Consider the following 19,510-nt stretch of genomic DNA (forward strand, 5'->3'; position numbering starts at 1 on the left):
GTCTATCATCACTACGGTCCCTTCAAAATCATTTTTTTGATAAATAAAAAAATTAAAATTTGACCCAGAAGTCAGAATATTAATTTGGTTACTTCATATCCATAAGTTTAATGTAATCTAAATTGTAAGAAATATATCCATTATGATTACCTGGTTCAGGTCCTTCCAATGCTGCTCCATTATAGCAAATACGCTCTCTATCTCCAAGCTCAGCTGGAACTTGATCTGAACCTAATATCCCAACACGTGTTCTCATATCAGTCACTACCAACAATTGAACCATATACGGTGGTAATTTTGCTATTTCATATTCATAAGTTGAATGTAATCCAAATCCATGCTTTATTGTCATACATAAAGCATATTTTTCCTATACACAAATTTTTTAAGAAACTCATAAAAACATAAATCAAGTTTTTATAAGAAAAACATGGGTGGTAGACAAAAATGTGAGAAGCCATGACCAACATACTCTCTCAATTCAGCCCAAAACCAAAATTGAGCAACTGGAAAATGTTTTGGCTGAGGCATGTGATCTAAGAAACCCACTTGAATCATGAAAGGTTGTGAGGATAGACATTTGGTATTTTGGTTAATGTGTCCTCTAACTGCACACTTTTGTGCCAAATGACATGCACCATCAAAAGTGAATTATTTCAAGAATGAATTTAGAAACAAACCTATATAAAAAACACTCAAGAAAATGAGGGGCTAGTGATGCCAAACTTTGGTTGGCACTTAACCGATGAGACGCGTGAGCATGATTGGGCTCTTCCACTCGTAGCATAATGTAACCCATGATAGAAATCAGGCTAAAGCAACCCATTAAATCATATATGAGAACAAAATAAAAAATCAGAGATAACATTTACATGCATCAAGTACTCATGGATCCTAAATGGAGAAGCACATAAAACATGCTATTATCTTTCGATCAACAAACTTTCGTTCACAAAAAAAAGAGAAATGTATGGAGAAAATTCAATATTAACAATAATTGATATTCCTAATTCTACTATTAGCCAGATAACAATAGCAGACAATCGTTCTACAATTAAGCTACCTAAGAACTAAGAGAATCAAATATCAGAGACAAAAATATTTGGGACTTTCAGGGACAACAGAGAGAGAGAGAGAGAGGTGGGGAAAGAAATTTCAATACCACAATCAAGAACAATGTATTTATAGGCCTCGGCCAATGTAATTGGTGAGTGACTGAGTTCAATGCAAATTCAGTAGGAAGAAGATAATCTCAGAAGAACAATTGCAGAGAAAGAAACCTTACACCATGATGAACCCAGCCGAGACGAAGAGCAGCGGCGGAGCCACTTGGCTTGTTAAGGGCACAATTTTTGGTCTTCCCTCTGTGGTTCCAGAACTGCATACAACCATCACCAATCATTTTTTATCAGAAGATAAAGGAGAAAGCTATAAATGGTGGGCTCAATTTAATATTCTATATCCTGATCACTATCAATGGGAACATTTTTTTTAAAAGATCAATGGGAACATAGACATAAGATGAATGTAACAAAAAATACTAGACATAAGATGAAAGAAAATTTGATGCTGCAAGAAATCTCATTTATGCACAAAAGAGGAAGGAAGAAACAAAAGGAATTAAAACAGTTTGGAGCCTTCACATTGACCAATATGACACATAGAATATGGTAAAAACTGTCATCAGCCAAAGAAATAATTCTGCTGTGAAAACAGGTGGTTGAAATGGTGAGTATAGCTGCATAGACACTGCAAAAAGAAAAAGAAAAGAACAAAAAAAAGGTAAGGATATTGTGACCATCGGTTAGCTCATTATATTAAATAGAAACTATAGTAAGTCCACAAAATATGTCAAAGAGCCATCAAATTACATAAAGCTGAAACTAAACTCACCATATAAAGTAAATCGTCTGCATTTTTCAAGCCTTGAATGTGCATCTAGTGGGAACATGACAGCATGTATGTGCATGTTTAAATTACATCATGTATGGGGGTATGTTCACATTAGTTGTATCAGAATCTGTAGATCATCTCGTAAAGTTCAAGAAACAAAAGAAGCAAAATTATCATGAAAAGATAAATAAAAGGTGACAAATAAAGAAGACCCAAAAACCAATTTTTCAAGGAAGGGGCACGAAATTGAAGGAGAACCTGCTCAATCGCTTGCTGGTCATCTTTGCAATTGGTTGCAAGTCGACGGCAGAACACCGTCATGTTGAATGTCGACTGCATAACCCGTTATGTTGAATGTCGACGCTGGATTCTGTTGAATCTCTGCCATGGTGGTGGAGGTAGCCTTGAGGTACGTCATGGTGAACTCAAATCCGCGAGGCATATGTTGGGGGTTCTCTGTAGGAATCGAAGTGGGTAGGGGAAGTGGCGGTTCTCATGTGGGCGTAGAGGAGGAGGGCGTCAACGGGCATGTGGTTGCAGATGAAGCCGATGATGACAGTGTTCCAGACGGCGGTGGAAGGGCGAGGGAGGGGTATCGAGGAGGTGCTGGAAATCAGAGGCAGACACGGAAGCAGCAAACACGGCTTCTCTGTTGAAGGTTTTAAACGATTTTGAAACCTAGAGAAACGGCTGAGAGAAGGTGAAGGGGAAGCGTTTCTATTTTGTCGAAACTGAAAAGCCTTCCACATTGAATGAATAAAAGAAGGAGTGAAACTGATACAATTGTGAATCAACGGCTGAGATCAAATCTAAGTGAAATAAAATGTTTTTTTACAAAAATATCTATGCCCAACTTTCATAATTTTTGGAATAAATTGTTGAAGGACTTTTTTGCCCCCAAGGTTGCAGAAACTCTGCTTTTATATATATTATAGATTATAGATAGATAGATAGATTATAGATAGATAGATAGATGTTGCATTAGGTTTTATTATTATATTTTTTTGTTTATGGGCATCTCCCCGGCCTATAAACAATATTAAAAAATAAAGTTCAATCATTTTTGTTTACAAATTCAGACTTTAGATTGTTGTTCAATTATTTCAGTGCTTCCTCCATTTAATGTTGTTGTCAGTTTGTTTGCAAAAAGCTTACAGCGGGTGGAGGGGTAACTCACTTGGTTGAGCTAAAGGTAAAAATAAGTGCTGGAGATGGAGGTTCAGGGTTCGAACCCTAAGGATGAGCATTTGTAATTACTAACAACTAACCAGTAACATTTATCTATAAAAAAAAAACTTACCGTCAGCTTTACTCTCACTTAGCCCCTGCCATCTTCAATGCAAAGATGAAAGTTCAAAGCATCGAAGATGTGTACATGAAAGCACCAACAAGCCTATCTCGTCTGCTATAAAATACACTACCTACTTTCGTGAGCATATCTAAACTCTAAAAACTACTTTCCATAATACAAAATTACATTATAAAGTACAACTTATGTATCTTTCAAAATAGGTGACAAAAGAATAATTTGTTTTTTTAGAGTATTATAGGAATAGGAAAGCTTTATAAGAGAGGATGGTGAAAAAAAGTAAAAACAATGTGGTTGGTGATAAAAGAATCAACCTATATGGGCCATAGTAAAACCAAGCCCATAATGGCCCATTGTCTGAAATAACAAAACCACCTCGCCGGTGGCTCGGTGAGTCAGCGGTGAAGGAAAGTGCTTCAGCCGTGTGGCAAGGCCAAGCACTGCACTTGCTCACTTCACTTCTCACTTCTCACTTCTCACTTCATATTCAACTCAAATTGGTGCCCAGAATGCTTCGAAACGACGACGTTCGCATCGTTTCTTCTTCCATTAAAATCCCTCTTCTTCCAAAACCCTCTCATTCTCACTCTCACTCTCCTCTCGCAACCGCGCGTTCTCACATCGCAAACGCCGCCAACTCAATCACGCAACTCATTCACTCGTTCACGGCTCACTCCACCGAGTTAACTCGGACCGCGCTGCGAAAACCGTTGCCGTCGCCGTCGTCGCTCCTGTGCTCGGCGACGTTGTCGCTCACCGATGAGAGGAAAGGAGGAGGAGCTTCTTCGTCGCCGATTCTGTGTTCGGCGTCGTTGTCTCTGGCGGAGGAGTCTCAGCAGAAGGCTCGACAGAGCGAGGAGCGAGTGCTCATCAGCGAGGTTCTTGTTCGGAACAAGGATGGTGAAGAACTCGAAAGGAAGGATCTCGAGGCGGAGGCTGCGCAGGCTCTCAAGGCTTGTCGACCTAACTCGGCTCTCACAGTGCGCGAGGTGCAAGACGATGTGCACCGCATCATCAATAGCGGTTACTTCTGCTCCTGCGTGCCGGTTGCTGTTGATACGCGTGATGGTATTCGATTGATATTTCAGGTATATTCTGTTCGATAGATATTGAACGATGCTGAATTGAACACTAGCTAACTGTGATAGTTAATCTTTGAAATTTTGATTATACTTTTATCATGCTTTTTAAGTAGAATTTCTCATTCTAGTGTTGCATGTTCAAGTCTGCATTGAGTTAGGGTTGACAGTGTTATGGAATATTGAATGCTGTTGTGATAGTACTGGTTTCTTGTGGCATAAGGTAGAACCAAATCAAGAGTTCCAAGGATTGGTATGCGAAGGAGCGAATGTTCTTCCGGCTAAGGTTTTAGAGAATTCTTTTGGAGATGGATATGGTAACTCATTCCTCCTTGTTCTTATCTGTGCAATGTTGTGATCATGAAAATGATGATATTCGTGTATGACCTTCGCTGTATTCTTATTTATATGTTAAGTTGTGCAGGGAAAGTTATCAATTTGAAGCGCTTGGATGAAGCAATATCTTCCATTAATGGCTGGTACATGGAACGAGGTCTTTTCGCCATGGTTAATCCCCCTTAACTTCTGTTTTGATTTAAAAAATCTTGTAAACATATTCCTGCTTGGATATCACTCATATTTTTGGTAGCCTTAGCGCCATAAAGTATCATTCTATTATTTCTTTCATCTTTACTTGTCTTATGCTCAAATCAATATTCCAATTGAAATTGTCTCCCCCCCCCCCCTCTTTGTTTACCTGCCTTCTAGGTTTCAGCTGTTGAGATTCTCTCTGGAGGTATTTTGAGATTACAAGTTTCAGAGGCTGAGGTCAATAATATTTCCATTCGGTTTCTGGATAGGAAGACGTAAGATTTTCTTTCAATTTGATCTACACAAAGAAATACACTTGATTTTATGTTATATAATTTCACGAAGAGGTTTCCGATACTAACCTGATTTTATATCTGTAGTGGTGAGACTACTGTAGGGAAGACAAAACCTGAAACAATACTTCGGCAAATTACAACGAAGAAGGGACAGGTAACTCCTTGACCTAGCACTGGGTACTCCAACAGATGATGGTTCATGGTTTCTTGTTAGCTAGCTTTTTTCATAAGTTTTATCATGAACTAGTGTGCATTTCATTTTTGTTGAAAACCGTGAATTGAATTAATACAAGAGAATTTTATATACCTTTTATATACTAGTCTAATTTAAGTTTCAAAGCTGATTGAGTGATTGTGGTATTATTTTATCAAATTTGGTTGTGAACATTCTAAGGTCTGGTCTGTGGCATCTGGGATATCTGTATATGTTCAGTTGTTCACTGAAGGGGTCGTTTCAGATTTATCCTAATTTGATCTTTTAGAAAACATTCCTTCTTGAATTTGCACATCTTCTCAGACGGGTTTTGGCATCATCCATAATTGTATTTCCAGGTTTACAGCATGCTTCAGGGGAAAAGGGATGTTGAAACTGTATTAACTATGGGGATCATGGAAGATGTTAGTATTATTCCCCAACCAGCAGGTAATGACCATTTTTCGCAAAATTAGCTGAAAGCTTGCTTCTAGCTGAGAGCCATTTAGTTAGCAAATTGAAGTGTTTAGGAAGTTGTTGAACTAGCTGCAAAAGTAAAATTACAGAATAAGACATATTTATATGGTTTTTGATTATTTAGCATTACTTTATTTACATTTAAATTTTTATATAATATTTATTTGAAATAATTATTTGTATTACATGTTATAATTTATTACAAATGATTTATCTTCTTAAAATTTAATACTATTTTTTTATATTTTTATTAAATGAAATGAGATAATATAGATGAAGTTAGATTATAATTTAATTAACTAAACTAATATTTCTTTAAGATTAATAAAGTACTTTTAAACTTTGTATGAAACATAAAATAATAGTCATTTTGAATCAAAAGAGTTTTGTAGGATAATTTTGAATCAAAAATTTAATTAAAGTAGTAGGGGTAAAAATTAGAATAAAAGCAATAAGCTATAGGCTATAATATGAGTTCAAATGCAACTTGCAATAGTGTTTCAAAATATGCTACAATCTAGTGAGATAAGCATGGTTACCAATCACTTCTATTTTGGTCAAACAAGGTTATAAGCTAGTTAAATAAGCTTTAAACTAGAATAAAATCAATAATAAGCATAGGCTCTAATATAAGTTCACATGCAACTTGAAGCAGCGTTTCAAAATACCCTACAAGCTAGTGAGATAAACTTGGGTACCCAACACTTCTATTTTGGTCAAACAAAATTATAAGCTATAGGCTATAATATGAGTTCAAGTGCAGCTTGAAGTAGCGTTTCACAAAACGCTGCAAGCTAGTGAGATTAGCTTGGTTTCCAAACACTTCTATTTTGGTCAAACAAGCTTATAAGCTTAGTCAAATAAGCTTTGAGCTTGAATATAAACAATAAGCTATAGGCTATAATATGAGTTCAAGTGCAGCTTGAAGTAGCGTTTCAAAATACGCTACAAGCTAGTGAGATTTGCTTGGTTGCCAAACACTTCTATTTTGGTCAAACAAGCTTATAAGCTAGTCATATAAGTTTTAAGCTAGCTGAAATATATCGTCAAACTCACTCAATGAATACATACTAAAATGGGCTTTAATTTAAGGCAAGCAACTGTAGGAAAGAAAAATGGCAAGTTTTCAGTGCTAAGTAGTAACTGCACTTGCGAACTTGTAATGTAATTTCTTACACGGCCATATATAAGTATACCCTTTTTTATTCAGCGTTTTAGTATCCTACCTTGAGCTACTTCGTATAATTGTTATAAAAAAAGGAGATAGTATTTCGTACTAACTTGGGGAGGAACTAGGAAACTTAAGTTAATGGAAACACTAGAAAGCCAAAAAGGAAGAAAAGAAAAGAGAAATGGGATATTTCAAAATATAATGGGCTATTTGGATTGAGAAAACATCTATTGTATTCATTTCTTTTAAACTTTTCAATTTGAAATTGCCACTTTGTTTATTGTTTTCAAATATTTTTACAAGAGAAATTTTTTTCTCATTATTTTCTAAAAAAATATTTGAAAACATAAATTAAAGTCGGATTTTGATATTTAAAAGTGGAAATAGGAAATACAAACAGAAAATGTTTTCTCAAACCACTGGAAGTCTAAATAGTTTCTATTGCTGAAGAGGAATATGTTGTAGTGTTCTTAAGTGGCCAAATTCTTTTCTCAGTAATTCACTGTTCGGATTTTGTTAGCTTGTCATGATACCTCACTGCACCTCAACTCATTCTGTCTGAAGGGAAATACATTCTTAAAACGCAAGATTTTCATTTTTCTTTTCTTGTCTTCCCCAACTAGATTCATAGTATTCTCTGAAGTCTACACTACTGAATTTTGTTTCTTGCCATGGTATAGATGCGGGGAAGGTTGATTTGGTGATGAATGTGGTGGAACGTCCTAGTGGAGGGTTTTCTGCTGGTGGTGGTATATCAAGTGGGTGAGTATTGCTAGGCTAAAGCATAAAACAACTTAATTTACTTATTACGTAATAAGTGTCATGTTGAGACTTATGAAATTTACTACCGTCCCTAGTAATTTTGTAAGTTACTGTAAAGTAAAATCCTGTACTTTGAATTTCCACAAGACAAATATCCCCTTCATTGAGCTTTTCATACTACTCCATATGCTAAATGCACTTTACTTAAACTATTCGGCAGATTAGCATAATTTTCCCCTATCATTTGCTGCATAGTCTGACTAGTTGCTTACATTCGCAGGATTACAAGTGGTCCACTGAGAGGACTCATTGGAAGGTTAGCTTATTTTCTAGTCTTGTGGGTGTTAAACTGTTAATGCTTTGTCTTCAGGCATCCTACCCTCTCCATTTAATAGCAAAGGTTTCTTCCATTCAATTAAATCCATTTCAAGGGTCATTTACCGCTGCTGATGGCTCCATATACTACTATGGAGTGTTGATGCTAATGGTAAATATGTCCTTTGTAGCTAGCTGTAAGCAGACTACCTCCTGCATATAATTATGCAGATGATAGAACTGAATCATTTTGAAAATACGGTTGATATTAACTTGTCCTGATAGCCTATCAGTTTATCTATGCCTGTGTATTTTTCCTATTATCAGTAAAACAGAATAAAGTTCTTTTTCCTTTGACATATGTTCTCATATTGCATGTTGCTTATGGTCCAATTGCAACTGGTTTACTCATCACTGATCCACACAAGTCTATTTTAATTTCATTGCAGCTTCGCATATTCTCATAGGAATGTTTTTGGGAGAAACCAGAAACTCAATATTTCCTTAGAGAGGGGTCAGATTGACTCAATCTTTCGCATTAACTACACAGACCCTTGGATTCAAGGAGATGATAAACGAACATCTAGAACAATAATGATCCAGGTAATCTCTGAAGGTTTAATTGTGCGATCTCAATAACTGTACTGTTGATGATAGAAAGTTAAAGATTGTGTATGCTGATATTTAATTAACTTCTTTTTAGAATTCAAGAACGCCTGGAACAATTGTTCATGGTAACGTGGATGGTAACAGTAGCCTGACCATTGGCCGCATCACAGGTGGTATGGAATTCAGTCGACCAATCAGGCCAAAGTGGAGTGGAACAGCAGGACTTATTTTCCAGGTGCTTCATTAACAGTTCTGGTCAATGTTTTCGTGTGTTGTAATTTGTAATATATTTTTCTTAATATTCTGGTTTCAGTCATTCCACTCTAGCTATATCAATATCACTTGTGAATTGCTGATTTGCTTAGTTTAGTTAAACCATGTAATCACTACTCAGTTTGTTGCTGCCTTAAATGTAATTATAATAGTCTGTATGCCTAGTTATGTCACTGATTCTTTTATTTCATTCTTTTCAAATTATCTCTATTATTTCAGCGTGCCGGAGTCCGTGATGACAAAGGTGATCCTATCATTAAGGATTGTTACAGCAGTCCACTTACTGCAAGGTTATAATCGAAAAATGCTACATGTTACTTGTTTTGGACTTCATCTGATTCTTTCTAACCTTTTTCAAATTTTCCTTGTAGTGGCAATACCCACGACGATACGTTGCTTGCTAAAATCGAAACTGTTTACACTGGTTCTGGTGACCATGGATCTTCTATGGTTCGATATGATTTGAATGCAGTTCTTCAGTTTGAATGTAATTCTATGTTTCTTATCATTACATGCTTGGTTTTGCAGTTTGTCCTCAACGTGGAACAGGGGCTTCCTCTTTTGTCTGAATGGCTGTCCTTCACGAGGGTGAATACACGGGCTAGGAAGGGTGTTGAGATAGGTCCTGCTCGTATTCTTTTGAGGTATGAAATACATGTTGTCAACGCCTTCTCATGAAAAGGAAAAGGAATACATTGTTATTTACACATTAAAGCAAAACAAACAATCTTATATTTTACTAACTTTAATTGGTTCACTGCTAGTCTATCTGGTGGTCATGTGAAGGGAAATTTCTCTCCCTATGAAGCTTTTGCCATTGGTGGAACAAACAGTGTCAGAGGCTATGAAGAAGGTGGTGTGGGATCTGGTCGATCATATGTGGTTGGCTCTGGAGAAATTTCTTTTCCCATGGTACTTGAGTTTTATCAAGCCTTTTCCTGCTCAATCAGTTACAACCTGGCTGTATTTTTTGTTTTTGTTTCTGAGTCGTGCGATATCTTAGAGCTGTAGAGTGAAATGTTTTTGGAATATAGAGTAGAAGATCGCTTGTAAAATATTGGAAATAGATTTTATAAATCTGATGTGTTAAACATAAGTATAAACTGAGAAGAACAAAGATATGTTCTAGTCTGAAGAAAGGGTAAAATGCTTAACTGGAGTAAATAAAATCTAATGAAAATTTATAAAGGAACTCTCAAGTTTCTGCTAAGTTGCATATAATGACTTTCTTCATTGAAGATGGCAATATGTCGCAATTCAGAATTTAAACTTTTCTGTTTCTTTTTCTGACCTGACCTTACTACCTCCCATGAATTTCCCAAAAGTATTGTACTGTTTCAATCCGACACAAACCCAAGAACAAGAAGAGAAATTAACATAGAATCAACATGGTTCAATCTACAATAAACCTTCCACAGAAAATTTTCTACGATCAATAAATATTTCAAGGAATAGCTGCTCAACACTCAAACCCTAGTCAGCAAAACCCAATTCAACAGATGTTCACTGTAAAAGATTAAAGACACTATGAACAAACTACTAAGTTAGCAAGATTTATGTGTATTTTGTCTGTAGTCCCTCTCCCAAGAATAAAATCCTTATTAGGTCACCCAACATATGTTGGGTCAGGTATTGCCCTCCACTGATACACAGCCACTTATAACAGTAGTGATGGCAGGTGTCTTATCAAAGAATATAATACTACTACAATTTTATGAAACAGAATGTGCATGTAGTAATGTAATATGTAATATTTTGAAGTACTATAATAACTTTTGTTGCATATATCCGTGCCCCCAGGTGCATGCATTTGACTAAATATAAGTTATAACAGGGTCAGGTGCATCAAGCATGCGTATTGATCTTACTTTTTTATGTTTGCAGTTTGGGCCAGTTGAAGGTGTTGTGTTTTCTGACTATGGAACTGATCTTGGGTCAGGTCCAACTGTCCCTGGTAGGTCTTCTTCATTTGGATTTTTCAATTTCTTCTTTTTTATTTGGTTGTTTTTTTCTGTATTTCACGAAGATGAGTAATATTTCGGAGATCACATAATGCACATGAATGCTATCATAGAAGTGATACTGATCTTAATTAAAAGAGTGAACTTGTCCTATGTTATGCAAGTTTTTTTTGCTGCTAAAAGGACTACAATCATAGAGTAATTATTTTTACTTAGCAGAACCAACTTTTCTAGGCCTATCTTTGTTATTTGGCTCCACAATCTTTTTTCTAAACTTTTTTACTTCTCAACTTCCATCCCAACTATTAGTGCTCTAGATTTTTGCCAATATTGCTCATGCTGTCCTTATTGAGAGCACATATTAAATGGTGTTTTGTGTTTTTGTTTCAGGTGACCCTGCTGGAGCAAGGGGGAAGCCTGGAAGTGGACACGGGTATGGGTTCGGCATCCGCGTGGATTCGCCTCTAGGTCCTTTGCGTCTTGAATATGCCTTTAATGACCAGAAAGACAAGAGGTTCCACTTTGGAGTTGGCCATAGAAACTAAACGACAATTCTTACCAAGTGTAACATAATTGTTTAATATAATCCATTTTTTAAAGCTTGCAAGTGCTTCATAATTGCTTCATAACTGCCTAAATGCTTCTTTAACCATTTCCCAGAATAGCTTTCGGTCTTCATCTTTCGTCATTTGAGAGAATTACAGGTTGTGCATGGTTATTAGGGAGTGTAGGTGTTTTTCGTGATAGGTTCATGTGAAGAGAAAGATAGTTATAAAAAATCTAAGTAAAGCACCATAAATGTTAGAGAGCCTCACTCATAGGCTCATGTTTAGGGCCTAACTTGCGTTATTTATTTCGTTGTGTGAAATTTGAGGAGTTATGGCCTCACTTATAGGCTTATATTTAAACCCATAAGAAAACAGAATGACGGATTGTTAGCAGAAATCATGGTTGTACTTGTTCAGAGTTGATTGAGCCATGCCACGTTTTATTCTAATCTTTGGTGGGTAATTCTGTTGTACGAACCAGTATCTGCCGTGAAAACTTTGCGAAGACTATTTATTTTGTACTGTGCTAAAATTTGTTAAAGAGTCCAAAGGGTATGTAAGGGATGCCAATCCTCCAAATGGTACCATACAGTTCTTCTAAAATTAATATTTATTCTCTTAAATTTTGACACAGTTCTTCTCGTCCCCTTTCTTTTGGCGAACTTCTTGCTGCAGGTGAAGTTGTACATACTAAGATTCACTATGAATCCTGTATAATTCACAAGAGTAATGATTTTCGTCGGCACGTCAACTTTAGTTACAGTACTTTGTAATTATCTATTACTATATAAATGCGGTTGCTTTTCTTCCATGGAAAAAATGTTACTTTATGTAAAGAAATAGTATAAATTATTCTTCAACATGATGTTATGATAGACTTGAAAAAGTAAATAAGATCGAGGAGCTGTTAACACACGGGTACACCTCCATCCATATGTCAAATATACACGCGCACAAATTATTATGGATATCAATATAGAATTGAAGAGTGAAGGATATATACATGTAAGTAGGTAATCGAAAAAAACAGGTACCAAAATGGTGTTGATGATGTGGGTGGCAATTGTGGGTCAGTGGTCGCAGATAAGTAATTTAGCAGCATTAATGAATGCCCATTGTTTTGTTTGTCCTGCTGTGACCCTCAATCCTTTAAGTCCAGAGTGTCCCACTGAAGAAAACAGGTAGCTGAAGTGAGTGAGAGGTGAAGAGAAAGACAAGGTAGATCGAACAGTACTGAAAGCAGTAGAGGAGACATGGACTGAGGCTTTGTTATGTTGTGAAGCCGACCAGAGCGTGCAGGCCAAAGCACTTGCTGGTTTAAATGCAAACTGTTTGTTTCCCGAGGAAGAGAAGATCACCATGGAGGGTGTCAAACAAACAGATTGTGTAGTCCCCTCGGAACAATTCAACAAGGTGAACCTCTATTAATTTATTGATTCAACCAAATATATACTACTATTATAATGTACATGTGTGTGTGTGTGTTTTTTTTTTTAACTATACTAGAGGTGAATGTTTTGTACACATTGAACTACTTTGATATATTGATACTCAATTTCTTCTACATCTCATATCATACACAATAAATAATGATTTCTATTATAAAATTTGGGAGCTCTAACTCGACCTAAAAACTAACTCAAGAGTTTAGGGTTGCTCTACTATTAAAAAAAATTATTTATGGCATATCTCTACCTAATGTGAGACTTCTAACACAGCTCCACCAATAAACAAATCTATGTTAAACTCTGATGCCATATTAGAATTTAGGAGATCTAACTTAACTTAAAAGATTTGTAGGAGAATCGCGTTAGAAAATATAACATTACTCTCAATGAGTGCCACTAAATAATTTTTCCATCTTATTAGATTTATTAGACCTAAAATTAATGATACATTCACACCTCATTTTCTCTTCCAACTTATTTTTATACATGTTTTATATCTCTCTTTACGTTTCCAATCAAATCACAAATTATATCACTCATTTCTTTCTTTTCTCTTCCTATTTGCATAAGAGGGAGGTGTAAATAAGATGTCTACACAAAATTAATCATAAAAAAGAGTTAAAGTATTGTTATGATATGTAATGTTATGATATTTCTTACTCAAAAAATGATATGGAATGTTATGATGATATGAATAGAAGTTCATAAAGGATAATTTAAGTTATAAGAGCTAATTGATAAGAGTCTTTGATAGCTTGAACAGCGGTTTTAACGAACACCTACTATATTCCTATTATCCTACTTTTGTGGTGAACCGTTGAGCTCGTTTGTGTTTAAACTAGTGGTTTATTTTATGTGCAGGCTCACTTATAACTGCTGTTAGTTCTTAGTAGCTTTTATCTAGAGATTGGACATCCCTGGACTCTCTGCTGGGTATTGTTTTTTTTTTTTTTTTTTTTTTTTTGTTTCTTGTACATGGGTTGGGGCACCCCTAGTGCCCCATCTATTATACTATTACAATTTGCTGATAAAAAAAAAGAGCTAATTGATATATAGAGGAAAGGTCAGAGGATCAACCATAAAGAGATATAGTTTATCTAGTTATTCTATCATTTCAAAAAAAAAGTTATTTATACCCAATGAATGTCTACCCAACATGTTTATTTTACGTTAAAAAAACATTTTTATTTTGAACGTTTATATATCAAAACTCATTTGATTTAGACCCAGCGTGACTCAGTAATTAATAAAGTAGTTCAAAACAAAAACTAAATTAATTACTGTATATTGCAAGACACTATAATCTCAATTCATCTCTTTCTCTCTCTTCTTTTTGGTTTTTCCCCCAATGGGTAGGTAGTTTCTGAATTCCTCGTGTGAATTGCAACCGGATTGCTGTAATGGAAGAACATATAGTCTTCAAGATTTCAACTTCAATGACAGATTTTGTATTTTGGTCACATTTCCAACCATCATGTTAGGTAGAGTTGAGACCAAATTTATTGAGTATTGATTTGTAGCCCATTATACAATACTGGCTCTTCAAAAATCTCAAATTTTTTTTCTATCTATCGCTTCTTGATTTTTAGACCATTATACAATACTGGCACTTCAAAAATCTAATTTTTTTTTTCTATCTATCACTTCTTGCCACATCATGTTATATATCACATATATTCTTATTTTTATTCTCTTTCTATCTAATGTTTGATGTCTATAATCAAGATCACCAAGCATTTTCCAAATTTATTTTCCATAAAAATAATAAATAATAACATATATATATATATTTAACCAATGAATGCAATGCAACCTTTTCTGCACACTGTTGATACAAACCTCCTTTCAAGTCCCTAGGTAATCTCATCATCTCCTTCTCCACGACGACCCTGATGACTTTTTCCCACTCTCTCTCTTTATTTGTTTTTCTCCGTTGTTAAGTCACACTTTGGCAAGTGATTTCTTGTCTCCCTTTTTCTTACTTTATTGGGTTTGCTTTACCAACATTGGATTTCTAACACCTCCTTTTAACCCTCCATCCTGACTCTTCCATTATGACAATTATATATTTTTTGTTGAATTGAATCTCAAACTCGCCTTTGTATATCTCTCCCTCTATAATAACCTAATAATCCTTTCAATTCCAACAAGATCATCATCATCATCATAAACCCTTCCTTTCCCATTCCCTCACCTCCTCTCATCATGACTCAACCCCACTGCTCCAATGACTTCAACCATGGTAATTGGTTTGAGTTTGACCTCAATTATTCTCCATCACCTTGCTTCAACCCACCATTCTACTTTCCTTCTTCTAGTTATCATCACCATCATCATCATCATAACCTCACAAGTGGAACAAGCATCTCTTTTTCTCAATCTTTTCCTTCATCTCCTCCTCCAAGAGAAGCTTTACCTCTCCTTAACCTAAGCCCTCCAAAACGTGATGAAGATCTAGAATCTTCCTTCAGTGCCATGGAAGTAAAAAACAAGAAGGAGAAAGAACTTCTAAGCATATCATCATCTCATGTGACGGTGGCTTTGCACTTAGGGCTTCCACGTTCAGCTGATTTGGCTTCAAATATTGAGATTTCAGATCATCATAAAGAAGAAGAAGAAAAAGTAGTGACTGTTGCAGCTGCTTCTAGTTCTGAGTATCCTGCATCAAGTAGTAGAATCAACAGGAGTCAGTATTGGATCCCTACACCTGCACAGATTCTGATTGGTCCAACTCAGTTCTCATGTCCGCTTTGTTTCAAGACGTTCAACAGATACAACAACATGCAGGTATTGTTGCCTTTTGATCATCTTGAAAAAATGAATTTGATCCCTCGAGAAGATATAAAAATAAAATTGTTAATGAAAACTTTGATTGATGATAGATGATGGATGATAGACACAGAAAAAAATAGTCTTTCTTTTCCCTTTTTCTTCTTCCTCTATGCTACTACCCCTACTTTCTCAGATCTTGCTTTTGTGGAAATTTCCTGAAAAAAAAAAATGCCATTTCTGTATATTCTATAGTTATATACTGGTTTGAAATTCTTCTACAATTAATTTTATAGTCATAATAAATTATGTGATGAAACTTTTGCACGCAGCTTCACATTGATTCCGGAATAAGTAAGCTGATTCAATGTGCTAATATTACTTTAAATTTTCACCTATACTCTTGTCTACAATACATAAAAAAAAAAAATTGTGTGTAATTTAGGGTTTCCCCCATGCCAACTACATATATAGCATGTCCTTGCCTTTTGTCTTGATCTCTTCTTACAAGCCTCTTCTACTATGGAGGAGAGAAAAATGAGAAGTTGTGTGTCTTTGCATTACTTCTTCATCAGAATCAATTTCAAAATTTAGAAGCTATTAATCGATTTAGAGTAAATTGTACAAAGATTTTCAACCGTGCACTAAGGTTATTACTTTTTGGACATTCAATTTTTTTTTTCTAGTACTATAGATAGAAAATGGAAGGGTGTCTAAAACTGAATGTACAGGGCTTAACAAATCTTAGTTTATATGAAAGAATGATGTTAATTAACACCATCACGAGGAGACAAAATGAAACAGAACCAAGTAATTATCAAGCTCTAGTATACATCACGCATGGAATGAATTTATTTCTCATTGTCCATAAAAACAAACATAAATACCTGTACAATATTCCCTTGTTGGGCTTCCGAACTATTTCTTTATTAGGATGCCCTACATTGTCATATTTTTCTTTAAGCCTAGACCATAGGTGACTAAATAAGAAGTTTTTGAAACATATTGAAAAGGACAAGGCTAATAATTCTTATTGTGATCTTAAGCTAATTCTGCCTCAAAATCTTGGCCGGCAAAGTAAAAGTGAATCCTGCGCCAGTCTTTACAAAATTTACATGCAACAAACACTGAGTTTGAAGCAAATGATGTTTCACACATAGAGACTCTTTGAAAGTATCAACTAATGAGAAGCTTTCATCAAAATTAACTATGAAACTTAGAAACTATTTGTAGACAAAATTTTTTCCTTGGAATTGATTTTGATGATTTTAAAATAAATTGTTTAAGATCGAGTTTCCAAACATACATGCACGGATGCACCAATCAATTATAATATTTATAAGCTATTCTAAGTGCATGTTTGGATACATGGTAGAAACCACCATAAGTCAAAATCATAGTAGATAGGAGCAACTTTTCTTAGTTTTTACTTCTGTCTATCATGGTTTTCCTATATATCCAAACATGCACAAAGAAGTTTCTCCCAATAAGTCTCAGTATAATTAGTAGATAAATGAACTCCTTAAGTATTTATTCCAGAGTTTGATCCTGGACGTTGTGTACATAGTACAATTTCTTGAAATATATACTCACTTAATGTGATCTCAGAACCTTGAGATGATTATTTTTATGATTGTCGGTGGAATAATCTTGGTAATTAAAAAAAAAGTTTCTCCTCATTTTTGTACAATATAATTGAATTTACATAAATGCACTAGTTATTTCTAAACATAGTGACTTCTATTCCTTCCCGAATCCTTTTGCATTATATTTGCAATTATATGATGACATAAATTTCTTCAAATTAAAAAATTTCAACAGATGCATATGTGGGGACATGGATCCCAATACAGAAAAGGGCCAGAGTCTCTAAGAGGAACACAACCAACAGCAATGCTAAGACTCCCATGCTATTGCTGTGCACCAGGATGCAAGAACAACATTGACCATCCAAGAGCAAAACCACTCAAAGACTTCAGAACCCTCCAAACACATTACAAGAGAAAGCACGGAATCAAACCTTTCATGTGCAGAAAATGTTGCAAAGCGTTTGCAGTGAGAGGAGATTGGAGGACTCATGAGAAGAACTGTGGGAAGCTTTGGTATTGCTCTTGTGGGTCCGATTTCAAGCACAAGAGATCTCTTAAGGATCATATCAAGGCGTTTGGAAATGGACACAAAGCTTATATTAATGGAATTGATGATAATTGTCTTCTTGATCAAGATGATATTGAAGGGGGTTCTGAAGTTGAGCAAGAAAATGATGAGTCTTTGCATAGTCATGGTTGATGTGTTTTCAACTATAAAGACAACAACACATGCAATCATGTTTGTTTTGGAACTAATTACTATTTTGTTGACTAAGACTATGTATGCGGCAAAATTTTCTTCTTGTCATTTTGGATTTGATATCTCTCTCTGGGAATCACTGCACATAGATGTGAACTTTAACAGGATATGCATATTTCAAGTGTATCTTTGGGAGGATTTTCAAATGGTCAAACACCAAGAGAATCTTCATTTAATATATATCCTGGTTGGTTAAGGGTAAAATCAATGATGGCGGCATATAAATCTTCATGACAGTGAGTAATTGGATCTGTATTTTTGTAGATTTCTTGGTTAAAAAAATTATTTTGTGTTGAATTGTTTTTGAAAAAGAGCTATTCTATTCTATGGTGACCATCTTAAAAACTTGTTAATTCATGAACTATATTTTTATCATTAATATTCAGTACAATTTATTTACAATATATTTTTTATGTGCTAAAATTTATGTGCGGAGAAGCCATCAACTTGTGAATCAGTTTTTTTTTCCAACAATAGACAAAACTTTGAAAAATTGAAGTTCTTTTAGGGCCCGTTTGGTGCGATGTATAGTATAAGACCTGATAGTATAAGACCTGATAGTATTATGCCTGATAGTATAAGCCCTGATAACTTTCTTATACTATCCAACGTTTGGCCATACTCTGTATAATTTACCATATCGTTTAAATTAATGCAATTTTATGTTTAATGAAGTATTGAATAATGATATATAATAAAAGTCAAATATGGAGATGATTTTAACAGTAGTGGCGGTGGTGATGGAAGTGGTGGTAGGTTGGTGGTGGTGGTGGCAATGGTGGTAGGTTGGTGTTGGTGGTGGTGGTGGTGACAGTGGAGATAGGTTGGTGGTGGTGATAGCAGCGATGGTGGTTGTGGTGGTGGAGATGATAGGGTGGTGGTGGTGGTGGTAAGGCGGTGGAGGGTCGAGGCAATGGTGGTGGTGGTGGCGATAGGGTGGTGGTTGTGGTGTCGGTGGTGGCAATAGAGTGGTGACGACGATTATGGTGGTGGTGGTGATATGGTGATTGTGGTGTCGGTGGTGGCGGTAGGGCGGCGGTGGCGGCAACACCGGTGGTGGCGGTGGTGGCGGTGGTGGTGATCAGGTGGTGGCAGCGATGGTGGTTGTGGTGTTGGCGACGATAGGGTGGTGGTGGTGGTTGTAAGGCGGTGGCGGCGACGGTGGAGGGTGGAGGCAATGGTGGTGGTGGTGGCGATAGGGTGGTGGTAATGGTGTCGGTGGTGGCGGTGGTGGCAATAGAGTGGTGGCGGCGATTATGGTGGTGGTGGCGATAGGGTTGTGGTGGCGGCAATTATGGTGATGGTGACGGTAGGGCGGTGGTGGCGGCAACACCAGTGGTGACGGTAGGGCGGTGGTGGCAGCGGCGGCGGTGATCGGGTGGTGGCGGCAACACTGGTGGTGGTGGTGGTGCCAATGGTGGTGTAAGTTGGCAGCAATGGAGGGTGGTGGTGAATGGTGATGGTTACTTATACGTCACAACCTTATCATGCCTTATCCATCACTCACATGATGGATTAAATAATACG

At 36.1% G+C, this 19,510-nt stretch overlaps 2 protein-coding genes across 2 annotated transcripts; both read left to right on the top strand.

Annotated features, from left to right (window-relative positions):
* The first annotated feature begins 3,585 nt into the window (after positions 1–3,585).
* On the top strand, positions 3,586–11,490 carry LOC130743791 (outer envelope protein 80, chloroplastic). The gene is made up of 16 exons (XM_057596018.1): positions 3,586–4,290; positions 4,505–4,598; positions 4,706–4,788; positions 4,990–5,087; positions 5,193–5,262; positions 5,661–5,751; positions 7,630–7,711; positions 7,992–8,027; positions 8,476–8,629; positions 8,730–8,870; positions 9,128–9,198; positions 9,280–9,358; positions 9,437–9,552; positions 9,673–9,820; positions 10,793–10,862; positions 11,260–11,490. The coding sequence occupies exons 1-16, from the start codon at positions 3,712–3,714 to the stop codon at positions 11,412–11,414; spliced, it is 2,067 nt and encodes a 688-aa protein (XP_057452001.1). The 5' UTR covers positions 3,586–3,711; the 3' UTR covers positions 11,415–11,490.
* Positions 11,491–14,810: 3,320 nt separating this feature from the next.
* LOC130743793 (zinc finger protein WIP5-like) lies at positions 14,811–18,187 on the top strand. The gene is made up of 2 exons (XM_057596020.1): positions 14,811–15,652; positions 17,456–18,187. Exons 1-2 carry the CDS (start codon positions 15,071–15,073, stop codon positions 17,921–17,923), a joined length of 1,050 nt encoding a protein of 349 aa, XP_057452003.1. The 5' UTR covers positions 14,811–15,070; the 3' UTR covers positions 17,924–18,187.
* Positions 18,188–19,510: the final 1,323 nt, after the last annotated feature.

This window comes from Lotus japonicus, chromosome 3, assembly GCF_012489685.1.
Source record: "Lotus japonicus ecotype B-129 chromosome 3, LjGifu_v1.2".
Lineage (NCBI taxonomy): Eukaryota > Viridiplantae > Streptophyta > Magnoliopsida > Fabales > Fabaceae > Lotus > Lotus japonicus.